Below are 23341 nucleotides of genomic sequence, written 5' to 3' on the forward strand. Positions count from 1 at the left end.
TTTTTTTTTTTGTTAAATATGTTTAAGTTTGAATGAACTCGCCGAAGTTTGCAAGAATTTGCGCCGTTTTTGTGCCATGTTTAGATTTTTTTAAAATAACATGGGCGCCGCGACTGGGGGCATCACGCCCCCGGCGCGCGGATTAGCGTCGGTGCGCCCCCCGGCGGCGATTTTTAGCCCCTCCTGGGGGACGGCTGGAGATGCTCTGATAAATTATCATCACGAGAGTTCCACACTCTGCAACCCAATGCATGGTCGTTACCACTCGTGCTCTGGACCACCCATGGCCGCGCTGCAGCCACAAGATACACGGATAGATGCAGACATCGTGCAGCTGACGACGAGAAACGTGGAGCGCGCGCGCGCCGCACACGAGAAGCCCACAAGCACGCACCACCAGCAGATAACGCACGCGCTGAGCGCAAGACACCAAGAACGCAATGTCTGGTGCCGCTGACACAGCTGCGGCCGCCGCCGTCGCCGCCGTCGCCGGCTCATCGGGTCCCGCGGCGTTGCCGCTCAGCGGACGCGTGGCCATCGTGACCGGCGCGTCGCGCGGCATCGGGCGAGCCATCGCGGCCCACCTCTCCTCCCTCGGCGCAAGCGTCGTCCTGGGCTACGCGGCCAGCGCGGCCGAGGCCGACGCGCTCGCCGCAGAGCTCCCACGAGCCGTCGCCGTGAAGGCCAACGTGTCCGAAGAGGCCGGCGTGCGCTCCCTCTTCGACGCCGCCGAGTCGGCCTTCGGCTGCGCGGCGCCGCACATCATAGTCGCCAACGCCGGCGTGCTCGGCGACAAGTACCCGCCCCTCGCCGACACCGCCACGGCGGACTTCGACCGCGTGTTCGCCGTCAACACGCGCGGCGCCTTCCTCTGCCTCCGCGAGGCCGCCAACCGGCTGCCCCGTGGCGGCGGCGGCCGGATCGTGGCCGTGACGTCGTCCGTGGTCGGGTCGAACCCGACGGGGTACTCCGCCTACACGGCGTCCAAGGCGGCCGTGGAGGCGATGGTGCGTACCATGGCCAAGGAGCTCAAGGGCACGCGCGTGACGGCCAACTGCGTGGCTCCGGGGGCCACGGCCACGGACATGTTCTTCGCCGGGAAGAGCAACGAGACGGTGAGGCGGACCGCGGAGATGAACCCGATGGAGCGGCTCGGGGAGGCCGGCGACATCGCACCAGTGGTCGGCTTCCTCTGCACTGACGCCGCCGAGTGGGTCAACGGGCAGGTCATCAGGGTCAACGGCGGGTACGTCTGATAATCTGCTGGCTGGCCTGTCATGCCATTAGACATTACGGTGGGAGCGAAATAATGCCTCTGGGTGTTGCAGAAAACTAAAAAAATATATCTGCCGGAAATTTATAGCACAATTTACATTTTATGGATCTATCATTCACGACAAGCATATCACTACCTGGAAGCATCGAAGTACCTTCAACAACAAAGAGCAACAAAACACACTAAAAATGGATCATCGGCCTTACAATACGTGTGGTAGTTAGTGATACTCATTCATACAATTCATATCCAATGTTTGCATTTCTAGTTTACATGAATCAGACGCGGTACGCTGTTTCACCGGTCAGCTCCTTGTAGCTCTCGGGTTGGCTTCCTTGAACCACCGATGCTTGAGCGCTTGCTCCGCCGTGAGCCTCTTCTCCGGGTTGCATCGTAGAAGACCGCTCAAGACCTCGAAACCAGCCTCCGACAATGTCGGCGGGCCTTTGATCTTGGCCTCAGCAGGACATGGAAACTTGTTGCGCAGGAAACTTCCTGGTTGGCATCCGCCGGGTAGACGACGCCCATCGTATCCCGACCACTCTTTGATGTCAGCCATGCCAAGAAGGTCCAATATTTCGCTGAGGTGCTCTGCGTCTGACCTCCCATGGAAAGGGTGCTTGCCAGCCAGGAGCTCAGCCATCATGACGCCGAGAGCCCATGAGTCGATACGCTCGTCATAATCTGTGCACCCGAGGAGGAGCTCCGGCGCGCGGTATCCCCGTGTCCCGACGGGTTTAGAGTAGGGCGGCTCATCGGCCATGCTACACGACAACCCCAGGTCGCAGATTTTGAGGTTCCCATGTTTGTCAACAAGCACGTTCTCCGGTTTGAGGTCGCGGTGCATGAGCCCGAGACGATTCATCCTCCTCTCGCCGGCGAGAAGCTGCCTCATGAGCAGCCGAACCTCCAGCTCGGTGTGCCTCCTCCCGAAGCGGACATGCTTCATGACGTGCCTGAGAGTCGGCCCCACAAACTCCATGGCGAGGAAGGCCTCGCCGCCGAGGTGGCCGGAGGCGCGCGGCTGCACGATGGATGGGTGGCCGCTGCAGGCCTCGAGGGCGCAGACCTCGCTGGCGAAGTCGGAGAGGTAGCGGTCGACGTCGTGGCCGCGAGCGCCGTTCGTCCGGAGGCACTTCATCGCCACGATCTCTGCCGTGCGGCGGTCCCTCGCGCGGTAGACGACGCCGAAGGTTCCCGCGCCGAGCACCTCGAGCCGGTGGTAGCGGCTGGCTGTCGGGGAGTTGGAGTCGTTGCTGGTGGCCGCCGCTCCTTGATTCTTGCGCGCCGCCGGTGTGGCCGTGACGGCGTGGTCTAGGGCAGCCACGCCCTCGCCGGGCGGCGTTGAGGTCGACCAGCCCATTGTTTCGGCGGGAAAACTCGTGGAGATGGATTGCCTGATCGATCGGCAAGTAGAAGCTAGCTACCTTGACGGAGGTAGAGGGAGAGATTGGTTTTGGTTTCTGATCTCACAAGGGAGGCCGTATGCGTATGCCAATGTACTATATGTAGACGGAGAGCGCGTACGCTAGCCTGCATTCCACATACGACTCGGTTATGGAATTCTATTCGAAGTCGGAGAGAAGGGAAGGGCTGAAAGGGCAGTTTTGTTGGCAAGTTTGGGTGTGCATACGTTTCCTACCCTAGCCGCCGCCGCCACCAGGTGACTAGGGCGAGACACTTTTTCCTCCGATCTCCACCGGCCGGTGCGCTGGCCCCCTCTCCCGTCGGCTGTTGCTCCGGCGGCAGGAGGGAGGGAGGACCCCGTTCCTCCGCTCTGTAGTTAGGTTTTGGATTTGTAGGTCGTGGTGCGTTGTTGGGGTGGTGGGAGCGGCGCCCGGACGAATAAATCTGCCTCAACCCCACTCCCACACCGGCGGTGTCCTTCATGGCGGCGTCTCGGAGTTGATGGCATCGTGTCTCTGTCGATCCCTCAGATCGACAGCGTTAGGGTTCATGGATGGTGTTGACGAGGCGGGGCGGCGACTCCATCAGGTGTGTCTCTCCTTCTGCTCTGTCCCCGTTGCTGTGGCGTTGTCTCCTACGTCATGGTGGAGCGGGGAGGTCTTGTCGTTCAGGAGTACACACATGCGATTGTCTACGCAAGTGACAGCTGGAAGATGGAGTATCTTGTGTTGGGTCTGTGGTCGAAGGCGGGCAGTTCTGGTTTCCTTCTCCGACGTCGTCGTTATGCGAGGGTGTCAGTTCTGAAGTTCGATGGCGTGTCCGGGGACATGTTGCCCCGGTCTGATTCTTTCAACGGCTATGATTTTGCTTTTGGCAAACTACTTTGGAGGTCCGTAAAGCTGCTGATCAGCGATGGACCCGCGTTGAGCTTGGGCGAAGAGGTGATCTGTCCTTTTACCCTTTGGTGGCCGCTTCGGTGGTGTCGAAGGAAAGGGACAGGCGCTGGTAATTTGCATAGGATCTTCCTATCTTTTCAGTCATGTATGATCGGTGCTTACATGCCTTGTAACTTGATCTTTATTCTATATAAATGAGACACGTATTACCATGTAAAAAAAAAGAAAGAAAGGGCTGGACTGGAAGGCTCGTGCATGTGCATGCCAATTAGGGTTTAGGCTCGAGAGTGAGGGAGGCGTAACCGCCGGCCTAAAAAAAACACTCAAAGCGGCGGGCCTATGCATGCCATAATGTGTGTGCGCGTCTCGTGCGGCATATGCATGCATGGACCGGTGCACTCCGTGATTAGCAAAAAAAACGAGCATTCAACCAGATTCAATTACCTTACAGCATCCACAGCGGGTTGCCCAAACCCATCTCAAACGCCTGGTAAAACCTGACTCAGACGGGCGCCTCAAACATCCAAGCTGATCAACTCCCCTCATATTCAATTTAAATGTAGGGCGGATATGGGGATGCTCGGACGCGTCCGCAATGTCGGAATCGATAGGTCCACCTTACCATAAACTGCATCAAATTCACTCTCTCGATCTAACGGATCCATTTGCTCTCTTCCATCTTCTTCCTTCTCCGCGTCAGACGTCTCGCAGCTCCGCCGCCACCCTTACTTTTTTTAGAACAAAGGCTCGCGAAGAGCCTGGCTTTGAATTAACAAAGCCATCAACCGGCCAGGAGTTACAACACACACCCAAATTACAACGGCCAAACCGGTACAATGGGGAACACGAAAGAGCAAACCCGAACTACAGCCTCCATAAGCAGCTAATGAAATGAAAATAAAGATTACTACTTGTTAGAGGCCAAGCACTCCACACTAGGATCATTGGAATCAAGGACGAAGCAGCAGAGCAGGACATTTCCACTGTCGATAATGGACCTTGCTCGAAGCGTGTTGGTGACGTGGAATCTCGAGGATCGAAATGGCTATGATGCCAAATGTGAACTACTTTCTCTGTTAATCATTCAAACGAGTTCATCGCCGTGGATCTATCCTCCCACACATCTCGGTAGCTACAGTGTCTTGGCCGAGGCCACCTACTTCTGTTCCAAGTCACAGCTCACCACATACACATGTATTTGAATGAGACTGTTTTATCCTGATTAACGGGCCCAGTCTGGGCCTGCAAGCCACCGGGAAGAATGTGACGACGAGTGGGCCTAGGCCTCAGACCACGAGTTGAATCTTCGCCTTCACGCTCGCCGTCTTGATCTTCAGTAACGGAACAGGTGGCGAATCAACCTGTGGTTGAGTTGGTTAGGTGGACATTGGTATCCTCAATCCACCAGGGTTCAAATCCTGGTGCTCGCATTATTCCTGGATTTATTTTAGGATTTCCGGCGATGCGCATTCAGTGGGAGGAGACGTTCCCGTCGACGACGAGGCGTCTACGGTGACTTCGTAAATTTCAAGATGATATGCCGGCTCAGTCTCTCGGAGGTGCTCATAGGGGTAGGGTGTGTGTGCGTGCGTTCATAGAGGTGAGTGTATGCGCGTGTATATGAGCGCTTGTGTCATGCTCAAAAAAGAAGTAACGGAACAGGTGTGCTGACAAAAAAAACCTTTGGAGATCCCACACACGCGCGAGTGGCCATCTTTCACTGCTTGAGACCCTGGTTTTGTGGCCTTCCAACACAAATAACATCCACCTTTGTTGCATCTCAAAATTTGAACTTTTAAGGATCATTAATTAAGCCAATTATCTGAAACCCACCTATAATAAAATTGGGAAAAAATTCATTTCTCTACCTAACTCGAACCCACACCTGACATTTACTTGCCCCTAATATGCTCAAACTTACGTGTTGTTATGGTTGTGGGCGCTTAAAAATCTGCCCAGAGCTAAATTATGGATATTAACATATTACAACATAAAATAATATGTTAATAGCAAAGAATCTTATCGAAAGTTATTTTCTCAACGACTACACTTATGTGGTCCATTGATCCTTGATAAGCGTGCCATGTGATCCTTGGTACTCGGGGAGTAATAGTGAGAATTGTCGTCATCAGCTATGGGGACTCGGGGAGCTTTCAGATAACAATATCTTATAATTTTCTCTCTTTTCTTTTTGCAAAGATTCCCAGCCAAAAGGAGCAAAAGCGACAAGCTTACAGAGAGCATAATTACAAGTCCCAACACTTGTAACCATGGCCTCCTCCTCCCACCAAGAACTCCATGAACAAGCAGGCGAGGAAGACGAAGAAGGGGAAGACCACTACGACCAGCATGCCGACCAAATCACCGCCCCACTTCGTAAGCCGGCCGAGCCACAAAAATCGTCGGCTCAGTCGTTTACTGGGCGTGGACTGGGAAGACGATGGCTGACGTTGCTTAACTTCCCGTGCAGTGCAGCCATCAGGTTCGCCGGAGGAAGGAGAGGAATGGGAGGAGGCGGAGAACTCGCCGGTGGAGCAGGTGGCGCTGACGGTGCCGGTGGGAGACGACCCGTCGACGCCGGTGCTGACGTTCCGGATGTGGGCGCTGGGCGCGACCGCCTGCGTGGCGCTCTCCTTCCTCAACACCTTCTTCGGGTACCGCAAGGAGCCGCTGGAGATCACGGCCATCTCGGCGCAGGTCGCTGTGGTGCCGCTCGGGCGCCTCATGGCCGCGGCGCTCCCCGAGCGCGCCTTCTTCCGGGGCGGGCGGTGGGAGTTCACGCTCAACCCGGGGCCCTTTAACGTGAAGGAACACGTGCTCATCACCATCTTCGCCAACGCCGGCGCCGGCAGCGTCTTCGCCATCAACCTCGTCACGGCCGTCCGGGTCTTCTACGGCAAGCCCATCTCCTTCTTCGTCTCCCTCCTCGTCGTCCTCACCAGCCAGGTTCGTAGTACTTCATAGCTTGATATTCAAGGTGCCTTCAGTGGTGGAGTGGAGCATGAATGAAGTGGTGCTCTGCTCGGCCATGCATGTAGGTGCTGGGGTTCGGGTGGGCGGGCATATTCCGGCGGTATCTTGTGGAGCCGGCGGCGATGTGGTGGCCGTCCAACCTTGTGCAGGTCTCCCTCTTCAGGTACGTACTATCTCTGAATCTGCCTCAAATTAATACCCAGTACCAAATACTCCTACAACATCAAACAGAGTGTCACAATTTTCAATGTTATCACTTATCAGAGCAGCACCATATACTGTTGCATCCTTATTCAATGAAGTGGTGCATATTATTGCAGTTTGCAAACATATAATTTCTTATAGGTACGTACGTACCTAGATCAGCCACTGTACAGTGTCGTAGCATCATGCCTGACGAATTGTGCTAGCCAATCATTCATTGAGTGGTAGCGGGTGGTCATGGAGTCGTCGCAGCCTTGAACGTTAGGTAGTGTTAGTGGTAGTGGTAGTGGTACCACAGGCAGAATGATTGCAAGCGGCCAAGTTGCACGTCGCCATGGAAGCTGCGCTGAATAGTATCACTGTGTGAACATTCGATTCTATCACTTTCCTGTGCAGTCACTTAGACACTGACATGAAATCAACGCTGTCACAAAAAGTAGATGTTAACATACATGCACATTGCCTTACAAAACTTCTGCATCGAGCTACAAAAATGGACACAAATCAATTACCGATTCAAGAATAAAACCATTGCGGCAACTCTAACATCAATCAGCGCAGGTGCGAATTACACAAGACAGAACCAGAAGGGTGTCCAGTTATCCTGAGTAAATAAGAAGACCGCCGATCAGCCTAAGTAAAAGAAAGAAAGAAAGTTAAAAACAAAAAACCAAATTTCAACAGTTTGTTGAAATGAAACTTCTACCAACTAATAAGAGAATAGAATGAGTACTGCCGATGTGTTTATGAACAAGTAACTTACAGATTCATGAATCATGATACATATGCTGATCGATCAGGGCACTTCATGAGAAGGAACCAAGGCGCAAAGGCGGCATGACACGCACCCAATTCTTCATGGTGGCATTCACGTGCAGTTTTGCCTACTACATCTTCCCAGGCTACCTGTTCGAGATGCTCACTTCCATTTCATGGATCTGTTGGATCTTCCCCACCTCTGTAGTCGCTCAACAGTTTGGCTCAGGCCTCCACGGTCTTGGCATAGGTGCAATTGGGCTTGACTGGTCATCCATCTCCTCGTACCTCGGAAGCCCTCTCGCCAGCCCGTTGTTTGCCACTGCCAACATTGCCGTGGGCTTCTTCATCTACATTTACGTAGTCACGCCCATCGCCTACTGGTTTAACGTCTACGAGGCGCGGAACTTGCCCATCTTTTCAGATGGTCTCTTTACGGCGACTGGTCAGAGATACAACATCTCTAGCATTGTGGATTCCGAGTTCCACTTCGATGCAAATGCCTATGAGAAGAATGGGCCACTGTACATAAGCACCTTCTTTGCTGTCAGCTATGGTCTTGGTTTTGCTTGCCTGACCGCAACCATTGTCCATGTTCTCCTTTTCCATGGAAGGTACGTAATTTCACTATGTGCTTCCTTTGTCTTTTGAGCAAAAGTAGCGAGATATGCGACTAAACTTGCAATATAATACTTGTGTCCAGTGAAATTTGGCAGTTAAGCAAGTCAGCTTTCCAGGATAGAAAGATGGATGTACACACAAAGCTTATGAGGAGATACAGGCAGGTCCCTGAATGGTGGTTCATTTGCATCCTTGTCACCAGTGCTGCAATCGCCGTGTTCACTTGTGAGTACTACATTGAGCAACTTCAGTTACCCTGGTGGGGGATACTGCTTGCATGTGCCCTTTCCATTTTCTACACCCTTCCAATTGGAATCATCACAGCAACAACCAACCAGGTATATATGGACTCCAAACTTGAACGCACATGGATACTATATGTCTTACAGCTCTAGCTAGGAACAGCTGGCAGTTTAGCTATTTATTTATATCATATTGACAGACTCCAGGTTTGAATATCATCACGGAGTATATCATGGGTTACTTATATCCTGGACGGCCTGTTGCAAACATGTGTTTCAAGGTATATGGCCACGTTGCCCCTCGTCAAGCTCTAGCATTTCTGCAAGATTTTAAGTTGGGCCACTACATGAAGATTCCCCCAAGGACCATGTTTATGGCTCAGGTCAGCTACTACACTAGTCACATGAACAATGACCGTTACTTGTCCAAGATAATCACATTTAATTTTTCCCATTGTGTGTATCAATTGTACGTGTCCCTAGCTAAAAGTGAAGTTATTGAAAACAACAGGTTGTAGGCACTTTGATATCAGCATTTGTGTACCTTGGAACAGCATGGTGGATGATGGACACAATCCCCAATATATGCAACACCGAGCTCCTCCCAGCAGGCAGCCCTTGGACCTGTCCTTACGACCATTTATTCTACGATGCATCAGTCATATGGGGCCTTATTAGCCCACGCAGAATATTCGGTGATTTGGGAACTTACTCTGCTGTGAACTGGTTCTTTTTGGGTGGTGCCATTGCTCCCCTCCTTGTCTGGCTTGCACACAAGGCATTCCCAGGCCAAAAATGGATCTTGCTTATCAATATGCCCGTGCTGCTCGGCGGAATCAGTCATATGCCTCCTGCCACTGCGGTCAACTACACGGCGTGGATATGCGTTGCATTTTTGTCAGGTTATGTGGTCTATAAGTACCGACATAACTGGTGGAAGAGACACAATTATCTCCTTTCAGGTGCCCTTGATGCTGGTTTGGCATTCATGGCTGTCTTGATATATTTATGCCTGGAACTAGATAACATCACTTTGAACTGGTGGGGCAATGTCTCAGATGGATGTCCTCTGGCTTCTTGCCCCACTGCAAAGGGTATAATTGTGGATGGTTGTCCGGTGCATAATTGAGAATATTCTCATCCATGGCAAGCAGGGCTGGGGAAAAAATTGAGAGCAAATCAAGATGAATGAGGGCTGCAGGGATGAGAGGTTTTGCATGGTATTCTTCTTTGTATATAAATAAAGATTCAGAATATTCACTAAAGGTCTGCATTTAGAAAGAATAAAGAAGAAATCCCCCATGACAGTTTGAATTTGGGTACCTGGCTTTTAGCAAGTGAGGCTTTAATGTCAAATTTTGTTTGGTGGCAAACTCTGTAATTGCATAGTAACATCAGTATGAAGGTAATGCCTTGCACATTTCACTTGCTAAAAGCCAGGTGCCCAAATTCGGATAATTCGAGCAGAAAACATTGCCTTGCACAATTACTCAAATAAACAAAAACAAAATTGGATACAGTAGAAGTAGAAGGTTGCAGTTTGCATCAGAAAAATCAACTGCTCTACGGCAAATATTGAAATCTATCACTTCTTTCAATTATTATCTAGATATGAGGAATGTAGCAGTGCATTCGGTAAACACATTCCTTGTGTTCAGGGTGATAGCAGAATGTGCACCACTGATGACAGGAGGTAACGATAATATAGTTCTGCAAGCTTGCTGTATGAGTCTTGCCTTTTATAACAAAACCATACGCCTTGTAAGAAAAATATGAGAAATGCAACCATAATACGTTTACCTGTTGCCATCATATATAACTGGGTAAATTGGGGAGTTCTCGATTATATGCAACAATTTCTACAACTTCATGTCCGACTGCCAAAAGAAAGTGTAAGCTATGAGTGACCAACTATATGTACAGAGAGTGTATTTAAGGGAAATCAGAACTCAATACCAAGGGCACAGGACTTCAGAAATTATACAGTACATAGGTCGCGCGGTCACAAGTAAGAATATTAACTGAAGCAACGGCACTATAACCTGTGGCATAGCTAGTACTTGCTCTGCAGAAATCCATCGATGCATCCGCTCTCAACTTTTGGTCCTGAACCAATGCTGGGCAGAGGACGAACAGGAGACAGAGAGGCAGGGAAGGGGAGGAAGAAGAGGGCAGATGAGGAGATGGGGATCCGGCGGCAGTGCACAGCCGGAGGGGATGCGACCCCGCCGCGGGGCGTGCAGGACCGGGTAGGGCCCGGGCGGCCAGAGGAGATGGGGTCTGGCGGGCGGCGGCGGGCATGCAGGGTCGGGGAGGGCCGTGGCGGCCGGAGGAGGAGATGGGAGTCAATTCAATCGAAATCAGACCGGGGAAGCTCCGTAACGGCCCATTCCTAATTTTTATCAACTGTTTTGTGTTTTGTCTTTCAGTTTTTTCTACTTTTTTTTTATTTTCGGTTTTATTTTTTGTTTCATTTTTATTTATTTTTCATTTTTCGAACCACTTTTCAAACTCATGATTTTGCAAACATCTTTTCAAACTCATGATTTTGCAAACATCTTTCCAAATTCATGAATGTGCTTTTGAAATCGTGATTTTTTTGAATTCGTGGACATTTTGTGAAATTGTGGAATATTGTTCGAAAATATTCAACATTTGTTTGAATCGGCAAACATTTTTTGAGTCAATATTTCTGAAAGCTGGTAACATTTTTTTGAAATACATGAACTTTTTTTGTTAGACAAACATGTTTTTTGAATCAATAACCTTTTTGGTAATCCACGAACATTTTTTATCTTAGTGAAACTTTTTTATTTTAGTGAAAATTATATAAAAATCATGTGTATTTCTTGAATATATACGAACACATTTTTAGAATCACGAACACCATTTCAAAGCGTGAACATTTTTTGAATATGTGACCACTTTAAAAAAAATCTCAAACATTTTATGATATCTTGAACATTTTTTCAAAATCCTAAACATTTTTTGAATCCTTTGTTTGTTTTTACGAAACAGTACTGGACGAAAGAATAAAACATGCGTGATATACTCCCCCACCCAGCACGTTTCATTGTCTTCTGACGCGCAGGTAGCCAAATAGGAGGACCATGTGTAACGTTGAAGGGGCGAGCACATAATAACGAATCCGCTGATGTATTTGGGCCCATGTCCATTCGACGTTTCGGTACGTATCCTTACAGACATCCAAACACAGCGTAAAGAGTATTAAAAGATGAATGAAGGTTGTAGGGATGAGAAATTTCACTGTTTCATAGCATCAAACAAAATTAAATATTTAAAGCATTCAAATATCATGGAGAAGGGATTTAAAGGTCTAAATACATGGCATTGAATGTTCTATGGAGGAGGGCACACGGGAACAAGCGCCAGGCGTAGACTAAATAGTACTCCCTCCGTTCTGAATTACTTGTCTTAGATTTGTCTAGATACGGAGGTATCTAGCACTAAAATGAGTCTAGATACATCCGTATCTAGACAAATCCAAGACAAGTAATTCGGAACGGAGGGAGTATAAAACTACCACAATTGGGATTAGGGTTTCAAAACACTGCCAGCTTTTTAGAAAAATTTAAAAACCTACCATAATCAACCATGTTGCATTGATTATTGTGTTGGTTATCTTTATCACGATTATGAAAGATTGGGTCCACTCATTGGATCTGACGTGGTATAAAAGCCAGCGACGTTTATTTGATCGTATGATGGGTGTTATGACAAGATGGGCCCACATGTCATCATCAACACTCCTCTCAAGCTTTTTTCCTCGCAGGCATTTCATCAAATAGTACACATGCATACATCCGCCGGAGTCAGAATGGTGCAGGTCGAGGCGTGCTCGATGACAATGACCACAACCATGTCCACCATGGCGAGGGCCATGCTTATGCTAGCGCGACCAGCAAGGCCAAGGCGCAGCCTTGTGCATAGCCGGCGCGTGACGGCGGTGCCCTATGTTCTCAACTTTTTTTCTTTCTTTACCTCTTGCCGCACAAAAGGTATGTAAAAGTGGATCAATATTTGAATTGTTTCAAAAAATAAACACCTACATACTAGTACTTTTTTTTGCAGGCAAATCAGAGAGATTTATTCAGATAAGAGCATTCCCCGGACAGTCAGCCAGAAGGCTTGTCACAAGGAAGCTACGGGTCTCAGCCAGCCAAGTTTCGGTCACATTCAAGGTGCATGCATGTTTTGCACAAAGATGTGCCGGCACATTAGCTGACCTACTTACATGTTGAATATCAAAAGAAGTGAAACTACTAATGAGCTCTCCTATTTCTAACAAGATTGGCGCCACAATAGAACGAGAAAAGTGGCGAGTACTCCAGAGCGACACAAGCTCTAGACAATCTACCTCTATTATCACCTGAAGGAAGCCTCGAAGTGCTGCCAAACGAGCTCCTTCCCGCAGCGCCAAAGCCTCAATGATCAGGGGATCAGACACCCCAGAGAAAGGTTTACTCCAAGCTCCCAAAAACGTTGTGGACGAACGGGCGACTCCACCTGCTCCCCCATTGCCACCATTCAAATCGAGAGCTCCATCTGTGGTGATTTTAACGACACCCTCCTCGGGTGGTTGCCATCCAAAACCTGGCAGGATCATAGCTGCCTTTCTAGGTAGCTGCAGCAAAGCTATTGCTTCTTTTGTGGCTCGAATAGTAGTGGCTGGGTCTCGTCCTACCTCCCCATGTTTGATCCGATTTCTGGAATGCCATATCGACCACATAATAGTAGTGATCTTAGCCCGGTCATCCACAGAGATGTTTGGGTCACACGTGATATCACGCGCCCATGAAACTTGAGAGAGTACTGGTAGACGGAGATTGAACCATGCATATGCCTCTTCCCAGAATGGGCGAGCATGTGGACATGAGATAAGAGCATGGTGCAGGTCCTCTTCGCCAGCCAAACAAACTTTGCAGCTACTAACATCTGCAATGTGCCGATCTTGAGTGTGCTCTCGTCAGGCAAAATTCCCCTAAGCACTCTCCACCAGAAAACTCTAACTTTTGGGATCACATTAAGTTTCCATAAAGCTTTCCACATCTGTTTATCTGAATCTGAGGTCTCGGTAACCGTCCCTTCTTCTAGAGCGAGTCGCTCTTTCCGAGTCACTAGAGCACGGTACGCTGTCTTTAGAGTGTAGTTGTCGGATTTGTCGAACACCCACGCAGGGAAATCATGTCCCCCTCCTCGGCGGATAGGAATATTCAGAATGGCAGCAGCATCCGAGGGAGCAAAAGTATCCTGGACTAGATCGTGTCTCCAAGTCCAGTTAGCTGAATCTATCAAATCTGAAACCATCTCTACTGTTGTGTTTGGTGGTCTGGAGATAGGAGTCATCGAGATGGTACCTGGAATCCATTTATCCGTCCACACTGAGATTGAAGAACCATCTCCTACGCGTGTAATTAACCCAACATTAAGGGCATCTCTTCCCGCGATGATGGCCTTCCAGGTAACCGAAGCTGACTTGGGTACAGATGCTTGCAAAAAATCGGTATCAGGGAAATACCTCCCTTTGAGTACCCTTGCACACAGAGAATTTGGGTTTGTTAAAAACCGCCATCCATGTTTGCCCAACATCGCAATATTGAACAGCTGCAGATCTTTGAAGCCCATACCCCCATTGCACTTGGGTGTCGCTAACTCTTTCCAAGACACCTAATGCATCGACCTTTTGTCAAGAGAACTACTTCAAAAATATTTCGCCATGGGAGAAGTTAAGCTCTTGCAAACCTTCTTGTTCAACAAAAACGTACTCATTGGATAAGTAGGGATAGCTTGTATGACTGATTTCAGAAGTGTTACACGTCTAGCACAAGCTAACAGCTTCTCCGACCATCCTTGGATTTTACCACGAGCTCTATCTCCCATATGATCGAAGGTCCCACTTGTAATACGCCCCACCGCCGTGGGCAAACCTAAATACTTCTCGCTGAAGGCCTCCACTTGGATATTCAGCGTCGCATTGATTGCAACCTTCACAGGATCAGGAGTGTTAGTAGAGAAGTAAATGGAACTTTTATCACGATTGACCCGCTGTCCTGAAGAATCACCATATATCCTTAGGATCTCATTCAGCCTAAGGGCACTTTCATCCTTTGCATTGATGAAAATCAAACTATCATCTGCGAACAGCAGATGAGTGACCCAAGGAGAACGATAGCTAACTCGTAGCCCCGGTCAACAGTACCTCCATTGTAGCTCTTAAGCAATGAAGACAAACCTTTCCCACAAAGCAGGAATAAGTACGGCGAAATAGGATCGCCTTGTCGGAGTCCCTTGGTTGGAGTGAAGAACGGTAGGAGTTCACCATTGACCCGAACAGTAAATCGTACTGAGGTCACACCCTTCATAATAAGTCTGACAAAAACCATGCTAAAGCCAAGTTTAGAAAGAATAGCTTCCAGGTAATGCCAGTCGACTCGATCGTAAGCCTTCATCATATCGAGCTTGACCGCGCAAGAGTAATTCTTCCCCTTTTTTCTCCTCTTCATTGTGTGTATACTTTCATATGCCACCAAGACATTATCAGTTATAAGACGACCGGGCACGAAAGCACTCTGTTCCTCGCTAACAATTTCATCCATAAAGCCTCTCAATCTGTTTGTAATTACTTTGGATGCAATTTTATAGAGAACCGGACATAAAGCAATAGGCCGGTATTGAGTTATGGACTGAGGATGCTTAACCTTTTGGAATCAGAGTGATTGCAGTATCGTTTAGTCCAGAGGGCAGCACCCCACCATTAAGAAAATCCAACACAACTTTTGTAACATCACCGCCCAGCAGACTCCAGTGCCGTTGATAGAACCCCGCTGTATACCCATCCACACCGGGAGCCTTTGACGGAGCCATCTGGAAGAGCGCAACCTTCACTTCTTCTCCTATAAATGGCTTGGTTAGCTCATCGTTCATCTCTTGCGAGATCTTAACAGGTACATGAGCTAGTAGCTCAGCAGCATCACTAAAACCCTGGGATTGGTACAGGTTTTTATAGAACGGAAAAACTTCATCCTTATCCTCACTTTCATCAGCACAAACCGACCCATCAGCCCTTTTCAAGCCTTGAATTTTATTCAAACGTTTACGTTGTCGCGCTTGTGCCTGAAAGTAGGCAGTGTTGCGATCCCCCTCACGAAGCCATGGAACACGTGAGCATTGTCAATACCAAATCTCTTCCTGATGCAAAGCTTCTTTCAACTTTTTAACAGTCGCTAGCTCCTCTTGCGATGGACCTCGACCAATAGTCACAGAACGGATGTGATCGAGCTTCTTCTAAAGCTGCCTCACCCTTCTAGTCAGGCATCCAAACTTCCTAGAACTCCACGGTTCCAGAGTGGCCTGAAGCTCACCCAGGGCCTCAGCAATACCTTGCATGCCCGGCCTGCACCGTAAACTTCTCCAAGTATCTGCAACTAGACGATCATAATCTGAATGCGTCTGTCAAACATTTTCATATCTGAATTGTTTCTTTGCACGTGGCCTCGCAGATAGTGTTGCATTTATTTCCGCTACAACAAAGCAGTGGTCAGACTCGACCGAGGACAAATGTTTCACTCTAATATGTTGAAAAAGTTGCCGGAATCCTTCATTAGCAAAGGCCCGGTCCAGCCTTGCTTTCACATTGTCCATACCCGCTTGACGATTATCCCATGTGTAAGCGATACCTGACCAACCCAGGTCCTGGAAGGATACTTCATCAACCACTTCCCTGAAAGCTTGCATCTGTCGCTCCGGACGAGCAGCTCTACTGAAGTGCTCCGTTGGATACATCGTTTCGTTAAAATCTCCCATACACATCCAAGCAGCATGTGGTAGAGAATGAAGAGTACGCAAGAACCGCCAACTGTTATGTCTATCAGTAGCACGCGGTGCTCTGTAAAAGCCCGTGAACCTCCATGAAGGAGAGTTCTAAACTTTATTAGTAACCAAAACATCAATATGACAAGTACTGAAGTTTTTTAACTCAACAATAACATCATTAGACCAAAAAAGACCAATGCCGCCACTAAGGCCGACAGTGTCTACGGCAAAAGAGCCACCAAACCCTAACGAACTCTGCAATACCTCTACTCTCTTTGCTTTTATTTTTGTTTCCATCACGAAGAGTAGGGTGGGTCCTTCCAGCTTCACAATGCTAGTACTTGAACATTTCGTGGTACATGGGAAAGAGAAAAGCGTATAAAACAAAATAAGTAGAAGCTTCTAAATTGTATGATGGGAGAATTTGTGACTACACGGCGGCGGCGGGGATGCGCGAAAACAAGTCACATGCGCGAGCCCCTCGCCTCGGGCGTGTGAATGGCGCACCTACTGTGGTAGATGAGATCCGTCCCATCTTCTCCGACTCAGCGAGCTCGTAGCATGCATCTGCACTTTCAAAGAGTAGTGCTACTAATAGCAAAATTGTTAGGCAGAGGAGGGACCCTTTTGATTTTGACTTTGAGGTTTGTTGGACGGTAGCTGGGAGTGGGGCATCCCTTTGACCCCGCCGTATGGGTTGTTTGAGAGTGACATTCTGTCTGCAACTACTATGTAGGGACTGGTTATTATGGTAATGGTAGTTATCCCCGTTGGCTGCACTGATTAGATAGACAAACAGGCGATCTTCGTGTGACAAAGAGCCGAGACAAGTGGAAACGACAGCCAGAGACCCGTCCATTTGCTAGCTGATGTTAATGTAGCATCTGACCGCGAAAGGATACTATGCATGCTAGTAGTATGCATGCACGCGCAATGCGCGTCTTTATGTTACATAGTGATTTTGATGAAAATAAGTCATTTAGTCATGAAAATGACGGAGAAATGATTCAAGATAAATGTCCATTGTGCATGTACTCGGAATTAGCATAAGAAAGCTTTTGTGTTGTTACGCAGTCACTATCACATGAATATGTAATTTGCATAAAAATTGGGGTACTTATTGTGGAAAACACATTTGGAGAAAAGTACATATGAACCCACTCCAAAAAACACATTTCTAAAAGACAAAAGTTCCTTGAAAATAAGGTGCACACATTCACCTCTCCATGTTATATGTACACGTAAACAAAAAAATGTTCAGGTGCAAAAAAGACCAAAAAAATACCACAAAACACTATTTAGAAGCACTAAAATCTATCTTTTATGTGGACACAAAATAAAAAGATATTTTTTTTCATAAAACTTTAGCCCCGCACATATTTTGCGAAGATGCATCGGTGAAATTTTGGTTTGTAGTTTTGGACGTTCTAAAATATGTTTAAAATGCATCTTTTTTTTTCAAAAGTGGTTTCATATATACATCAGGTACTACCGCCGTCTTCGTTTATTAGTCCCTTTGTATTCTGTATCAAATTTTGACTTTAAATTCAATTAAAAAAATGTGAATACATGTCATAAAAAATTATATATTTGATCAAATACGAATTCAACGATATAATTTTTTATGACATACTTTAATATTTTTATTAGTTAAATCTTTAGTCAAAATTTAGCACAAAACACAAAAAGGACTCATAAACCAGTAAGATGGTAGTAGTGCCTACCCTACCTATTGCTACGTTTTGTTGTAGCATTCACTACTGCTTTCCAGCCAGAAATGCATGCGAGGTAGTGAGGCCATGTATGTGGGCGATGCATTGATTTGATTTGTCTACTTTCTATTTTTATATTGTTATATCTTTTCATCTCGAGCCAGGCCTGGTGGTACGGATCCCACTTGTTTGCCATATACTCCAGAAGACGCGAGGTGACTCTCTTTCACCTCTGTTTGCTTCAACGAACTGACATGCAGTGGGGTTCTTTACCCGGCGCTAACCCATAGATGTTTCTGGAGGGACCCAGATAACACTGTATGTTACTGTAGCAGCGAATCCCTGCGCTATACGCCGTTGGATGGAGCCCAATGAACGGCCAGAAATGCATTTCAATGTGTGAATTCAAAGATTCAAAACTCGTACACTATATAGTAAAAAAAATAGTAATATATAGTATAGATATAGATATAGATATTGCCGTTGTCAAGTGCCACGATGTTGTCAGCGGGGCTGAAGTTGCATCCTTTTAGTGCTATATTAGTGCGAAAGGGCCTGGATTATCAGCTCCAAGTGTATTGATTTTCGGCCATCTCGGCCTGGGGCGAAAATTATCTTTCGGCCGAAATTGGTCAGATTTGACAAATATTGGTCAAATGTCTGTCAAATTTCAACCGAAATTTTTGAAAATGACCCAAATTAGGCCATCTCGGACAGTCTGCTTCCTTTTCTCGACGGCTAAAGAAGGAACATTTGGTAGTGCTGCGATATCGACGCGACGGCCTTTTGTTCGAGCGATCGTTAGGACGCCCCATTCTTCGTCTCTGTTGAACCTTGAAAGGAAAGCGAGTTTATACAATTTTTGACAAATAAGAAAAGAATCGGTCATGTAACTGACGAAAGACTGCCAAGGAAACTTTAAGCAAACTTCTGGCGAAGAAGCCACACGCCGGCCAGTTCAATCCAATCCCAACACCGTTGTTACCGAGGGGTTAAATGGAGCAACACCGAAGCAACCGCGTGCAGCTCCTGAAAACTTTACTGCTTATTAACACTAAGTACGAGCCAAAGTTGGCGACTTTCCGTTCTGAACCCAGTTAAACTAAGTTGTCCTGGTCGGCGATGATCGATCGGCGGCAGCGACCGTAACATTTTCATCGGCCGTTTTTTCTCTGTCAGATCGGAGAGGAACATTTGCAAAAACTACTTAGTACACATGGAAAAGTCCACGACGCAGAACGTATCGCTCACCAAGCATATATATATATATATATATGCCTGAACTAACTGACTGCAAGCTGCTACCAACCTCTGAATCTCTCATGTGCTAGTGGCACTCTGAATCTCTGATTAAGTCCATGCACATCATGCAGACGTATGTAAGCTCCAAAACAGGCAAAACTGTAGACGTCAGCAACTCGTCACTGATGGTGGTACAGCCGTAAAAGCTTAGGGGGCTTGGTGTTCTTTTTTATAATTGCTTACTGATTTTCGTATATTTTTTGTTGACATTGTTTGTTTTGAGGTTGCTTACCACATACTCGATCCGTGTTCTGATTTTCGTATGTTGATTGTTGACGCGGAATATTACGTACCACACTGGCCTGAAGAACGAGGTAAATAATTTGTTTTGCGATTTGCAGAAGGAGACCGGCGAGAGCTGTTTCATGGAGCTGCTATAAACATCTACTTTCTCAAAGGAAAGCTTCGTTGATTACTATCTCGCTGAATTTCCAGCTGCTCGATCGAACAAAGCCAGGGTGGCATTAGCTTTTGCTGTTGGATTTTCCCCTGTTGACCACAAAGACATCCTCCGTCTCAAATAAGTGTCTTAACCTTAGTACAAATTTGCACTAAACTTAATACAAAGTTGAGACATTTATTTTGGGACAAAGGGATTACAAATTATCAACTAACTATAACTAACGTGTCACCCATGTATTTGCCTCTACTTCGACAGACTTTTGGATTGACTTGGCAGCTTTGTTACTCTTTTTTTTTGGTACTGACATCATCGAGAGCAAAGAAGTCTTAAATAAATACTACTAAAAGATTACTGCCTCAACTTATGAGAAAATGTAGACTAGAAATTTTACTATCACTGCTAGGTTAATTAAAGAAAGACAATGTGTCTCTTGTTGTTTTCTGGTGTAAATTTTGTGTAGACGAGTCACGAAAGGCCTCTCAAAGTATTCCACAACGTGACATGCCGCAACCATAGCATACTAAACTCAACATCGCGACGACGAACAGATTAGAAAGCTGAAAAATGCAAGAAAACGCCAACATATAACACGGCGCGTCAACGAAAAATCTTTTTCTTGCCGGGCACACTGCCGAAATGTCACCACTCATGACAAGGACTCAAGGAAGCTTCTCTGAAACTGATGCCCGTAGTTTCCACATAGTCAATGTGGCTCTTCTGTCGATGAGCTCAAAGTCTCCAACTCCAATCACTTTTACTACCAGAGATGACAATAAACACATGAGTGTTTAATCACTTTTACTCCAAGATAGTACACACCAGTGATCGAAGGAGGGACCAGAGTGTTTACCATTGCGGCGGAGGAGAGGATCTAGCAAAGTTCCTGTGAATGGCGCACCTGCTGTGGTAGATCCGCGCCGTGCTCTCCAACTCAACGAGCTCATAGCATCTACACTTTTTCAATCTATCAAATCGATTATCTAAAGAGCAATGCTAGTGGTAGCAAAAAAAACTTTAGGTAGTGGAGGGGCCTTTTGACTTTGCACGAGTACGGAGGAGATCCCATTGATGTTTGTTTGATGGTAGTTGAGAGTGGGGCATCCCTTTGACCCGTATGTGTTGTCTGAGAGTGACATTCTGTCTGAAACTATATAGGATTGGTCATGGTAGTTATCCTCGTTGCCTCCACTGATTAGACAGACAGACAGACGGTTTTGTACGAAGAATCTTCGTGTGGCAAAGAGCCGAGACAGGAGGAAACGACAGCGAGGGACACATGTGCAGCTAGCTAGGTGATGGTAATGTAGCATCTGATTGCGAAAGCTTACCATCCATTGTCGTTGTTAAGTAGGAGTACTCCAAAGTTGCTTGCGGAGCTAATGCTGTGTCCCATTGAGTTCTCTTCATTGCTGAGAGCGAAAAGGTGGTTTTCTTTTCCGACAGCTAAAGAACCAACATCGGCTAGTGCTGCGGATTTTTTGTCGAAAAAGTCCACCTGCGCGAATGAATTGACAAAAAAGACCACCTGCTGATAAATTTGACAAAAAGGACCCCCTCGATTATGGCGGCAGGTGCGGCAGGCGACACGTGGCACCTGCCGCCACGCAGCGAGGCGGCAGCACTATACCGCCTGCCAGAACGGGAATCGGCGCTGGCGACGGAACGGTTGCGGCGTGTGGGGCCCGGCCGCCAAGGGGCGTGGCGGCAGTACTGTAGCGCCTGGGACCGGCCGCCTCGCGGGCTGGCGGCAGCCCTGTTCATCGCTCTGCTACTACTGCGTGCTACGGAGCCGGCCACCGCTGCTGATGTGCATGGCAAAGCGCATGGCGCTGCTGTTGAATGCACAAGTCCAGCAAAGCACAAAGCGCATGCGGCCACAAGTTTTGAGGCACTGATTCCCAGCGCGAGTTTCGTCTGCTTTGAGTCACTGGTTCCCAACGTTTTGTATTTTTCGACACTGATTGCAGACGACCACAATGCACTGCGCATCATTTGTGATAGCCGGCTCCGTAGCGCGCATTTAGCAGCAGGGCGATAAACAGAGCTGCCGCCAGCTCGTGAGGCGGCAGGGCCCAGGCGGTACAGTACTGCCGCCACGCCCCTTGACGGCCGGGCTCCACACGCCGCTGTCGTTTCGTCGCCAGCGCCGATTCCCGTTCTGCCAGGCGGTACAGTGCTGCCGCCTCGCTGCGTGGCGGCAGGTGCCACGTGTCACCTGCCGCACCTGCCGCCACAGTCGAGGGGGTCCTTTTTGTCAAATTTATCAGCAGGTGGTCTTTTTTGTCAATTCATTCGCGCAGGTGGTCCTTTTCAACAAAAATTCAGTGCTGCGAGGTCGATGCGCCGACCTTATCTTTGAACGGTCACTAGTGTGGAACAGTATGTACGCATCCCCGACGCGACGAACCAACATTCTTCGTCTTTGTGAACCAATCTGTGATTGAGATGGTTAGGTGGACAGTGGTATATCCAATCCACCAGGTTTCAAATCCTGATGCTCGCATTATTCCTGGATTTATTTTAGGATTTCCGGCGATGCGCTTTCAGTGGGAGGAGACGTTCCCGTCAACGACGAGGCGCCTATGGTGGCTTCGTAAATCTCAAGATGATATGCCGGCTCAGTCTCTCGGAGATGCTTATAGGGGTAGGGTGTGCGTGCGTGCGTTCATAGGGGTGAGTGTATGCGCGCGTATATGAGCGCTTGTCTCTGTACTAATGCTCAAAAAAAAACATTCTTCATCTTTGTTGGGAAAGAGAAACAGCCTTCTTCGTCTTTGTTGCGAAAGATAGAATGGATTTTAGTTACGCAATTGATAATGAAGATGCTAATGCTACGAAAACTCTAGGTGAACTTTTCACAGAGAATACGATTGCCATTTCAATCCGCGTACCTAGCTTTGGTGAGGAGTTATTCGAGCAAAGCAGCCACTCCATTCGTAAAGAAATCTAAGAGCTACCGTTTAGATCACGAGTGCATACCAGGCGACTTTTCATTGTGAAATCAGTTAACGATAAATCTAACCACCAGTCGGCTGGTGGTTTGCAACAGATCCGAACGATCCCATCGTCGTCGGATCCTGATCGTGCGGCCGCCAACGTGCGCGAGAAAAAGAAAGGGGCAGGACGGGATTCAAACCCGCGACCTCCTGCAATTGCCCCACCACGGTAACCAACTCACACAGGCTTTGTTGTTGTGAAAAGCGCCTAGGCTATGAATATATTGCGTAGTGGCTATTTGTTCAAGATTTAAAATGTGAACGACTCGCTAACTTTGATTGCGAATTTAGTGGGAAGAATCTGAAGACTATGCCGTTGACTGTCGCGATTTTTCTTTGAATTGGATATGTCATTTTTTTTTGGGTTGCTAGATCTATTGGAACGCCCTCATTACATTTTTAGTCAAAAAAAATGCTGAATATGGGATTTGAACTCACATCTAGCAGCTAATGTGAAACACACACTAACCAGCTCAGCTGGACCATTTGTTGCAAAAAAGAATGCACGCCATACTATTTGAGCATTCCATGTTGCTTTCTTTTCTTCTTTTATGTGAGGAGTTGATCAAATATACCCCGGATAACTGTTATGTGAATAACATGGTCACTCACACATCGCAAACCCGATAACTTATATATCCCTGTCCTGATAATTTTGGCGACCGAAGGGGGAGGGGCGAGTTGACGAACTTTTGTGTAAATAGCATGGTAACTCATACA

The 23341-nt window shown here is 47.6% G+C and overlaps 3 protein-coding genes and 1 pseudogene across 6 annotated transcripts; 2 read left to right on the forward strand and 2 right to left on the reverse strand.

Annotated features, from left to right (window-relative positions):
• Window positions 1–370: 370 nt before the first annotated feature.
• LOC119349422 (NADPH-dependent aldehyde reductase-like protein, chloroplastic) lies at window positions 371–1397 on the forward strand. Its single transcript, XM_037617455.1, has one exon. The coding sequence runs from the start codon at window positions 441–443 to the stop codon at window positions 1254–1256; it is 816 nt and encodes a 271-aa protein (XP_037473352.1). The 5' UTR covers window positions 371–440; the 3' UTR covers window positions 1257–1397.
• Window positions 1353–2639, reverse strand: LOC119349421 (putative cyclin-dependent kinase F-2). The gene has a single exon (XM_037617454.1). The coding sequence runs from the start codon at window positions 2637–2639 to the stop codon at window positions 1581–1583; it is 1059 nt and encodes a 352-aa protein (XP_037473351.1). The 3' UTR covers window positions 1353–1580.
• A 3113-nt stretch (window positions 2640–5752) lies between these two features.
• LOC119349420 (oligopeptide transporter 7-like) lies at window positions 5753–9900 on the forward strand. 4 transcript variants are annotated; one of them, XM_037617449.1, is made up of 7 exons: window positions 5774–5955; window positions 6050–6525; window positions 6618–6715; window positions 7557–8126; window positions 8216–8471; window positions 8576–8758; window positions 8887–9900. In XM_037617449.1, exons 1-7 carry the CDS (start codon window positions 5850–5852, stop codon window positions 9502–9504), a joined length of 2307 nt encoding a protein of 768 aa, XP_037473346.1. In that variant the 5' UTR covers window positions 5774–5849; the 3' UTR covers window positions 9505–9900. The 4 variants fall into 4 exon arrangements, with proteins under 4 accessions (XP_037473350.1, XP_037473349.1, XP_037473346.1 ...); XM_037617450.1 differs by having other exon boundaries at window positions 5841–5955; window positions 6055–6525; XM_037617452.1 differs by lacking the exon at window positions 8887–9900 and having other exon boundaries at window positions 5759–5955; window positions 8583–8716.
• A 2672-nt stretch (window positions 9901–12572) lies between these two features.
• Window positions 12573–23341, reverse strand: part of LOC119350805 — an 82868-nt pseudogene continuing 72099 nt past the window's right edge.

The sequence above is a fragment of the Triticum dicoccoides genome, chromosome 1B (assembly GCF_002162155.2).
Source record: "Triticum dicoccoides isolate Atlit2015 ecotype Zavitan chromosome 1B, WEW_v2.0, whole genome shotgun sequence".
Classification (NCBI taxonomy): Eukaryota; Viridiplantae; Streptophyta; class Magnoliopsida; order Poales; family Poaceae; genus Triticum; species Triticum dicoccoides.

Bases quoted from the DNA above. Each gene is read 5' to 3' on its own strand.
- LOC119349422 (XM_037617455.1), top strand. From the start codon at position 441: ATGTCTGGTGCCGCTGACACAGCTGCGGCCGCCGCCGTCGCCGCCGTC.
- LOC119349421 (XM_037617454.1), bottom strand. From the start codon at position 2,639: ATGGGCTGGTCGACCTCAACGCCGCCCGGCGAGGGCGTGGCTGCCCTA.
- LOC119349420 (XM_037617449.1), top strand. From the start codon at position 5,850: ATGGCCTCCTCCTCCCACCAAGAACTCCATGAACAAGCAGGCGAGGAA. The intron at 5,956-6,049 runs GTAAGCCGGCCG...CTTCCCGTGCAG, and splicing joins CCAAATCACCGCCCCACTTC to TGCAGCCATCAGGTTCGCCG. The intron at 8,127-8,215 runs GTACGTAATTTC...ACTTGTGTCCAG, and splicing joins GTTCTCCTTTTCCATGGAAG to TGAAATTTGGCAGTTAAGCA.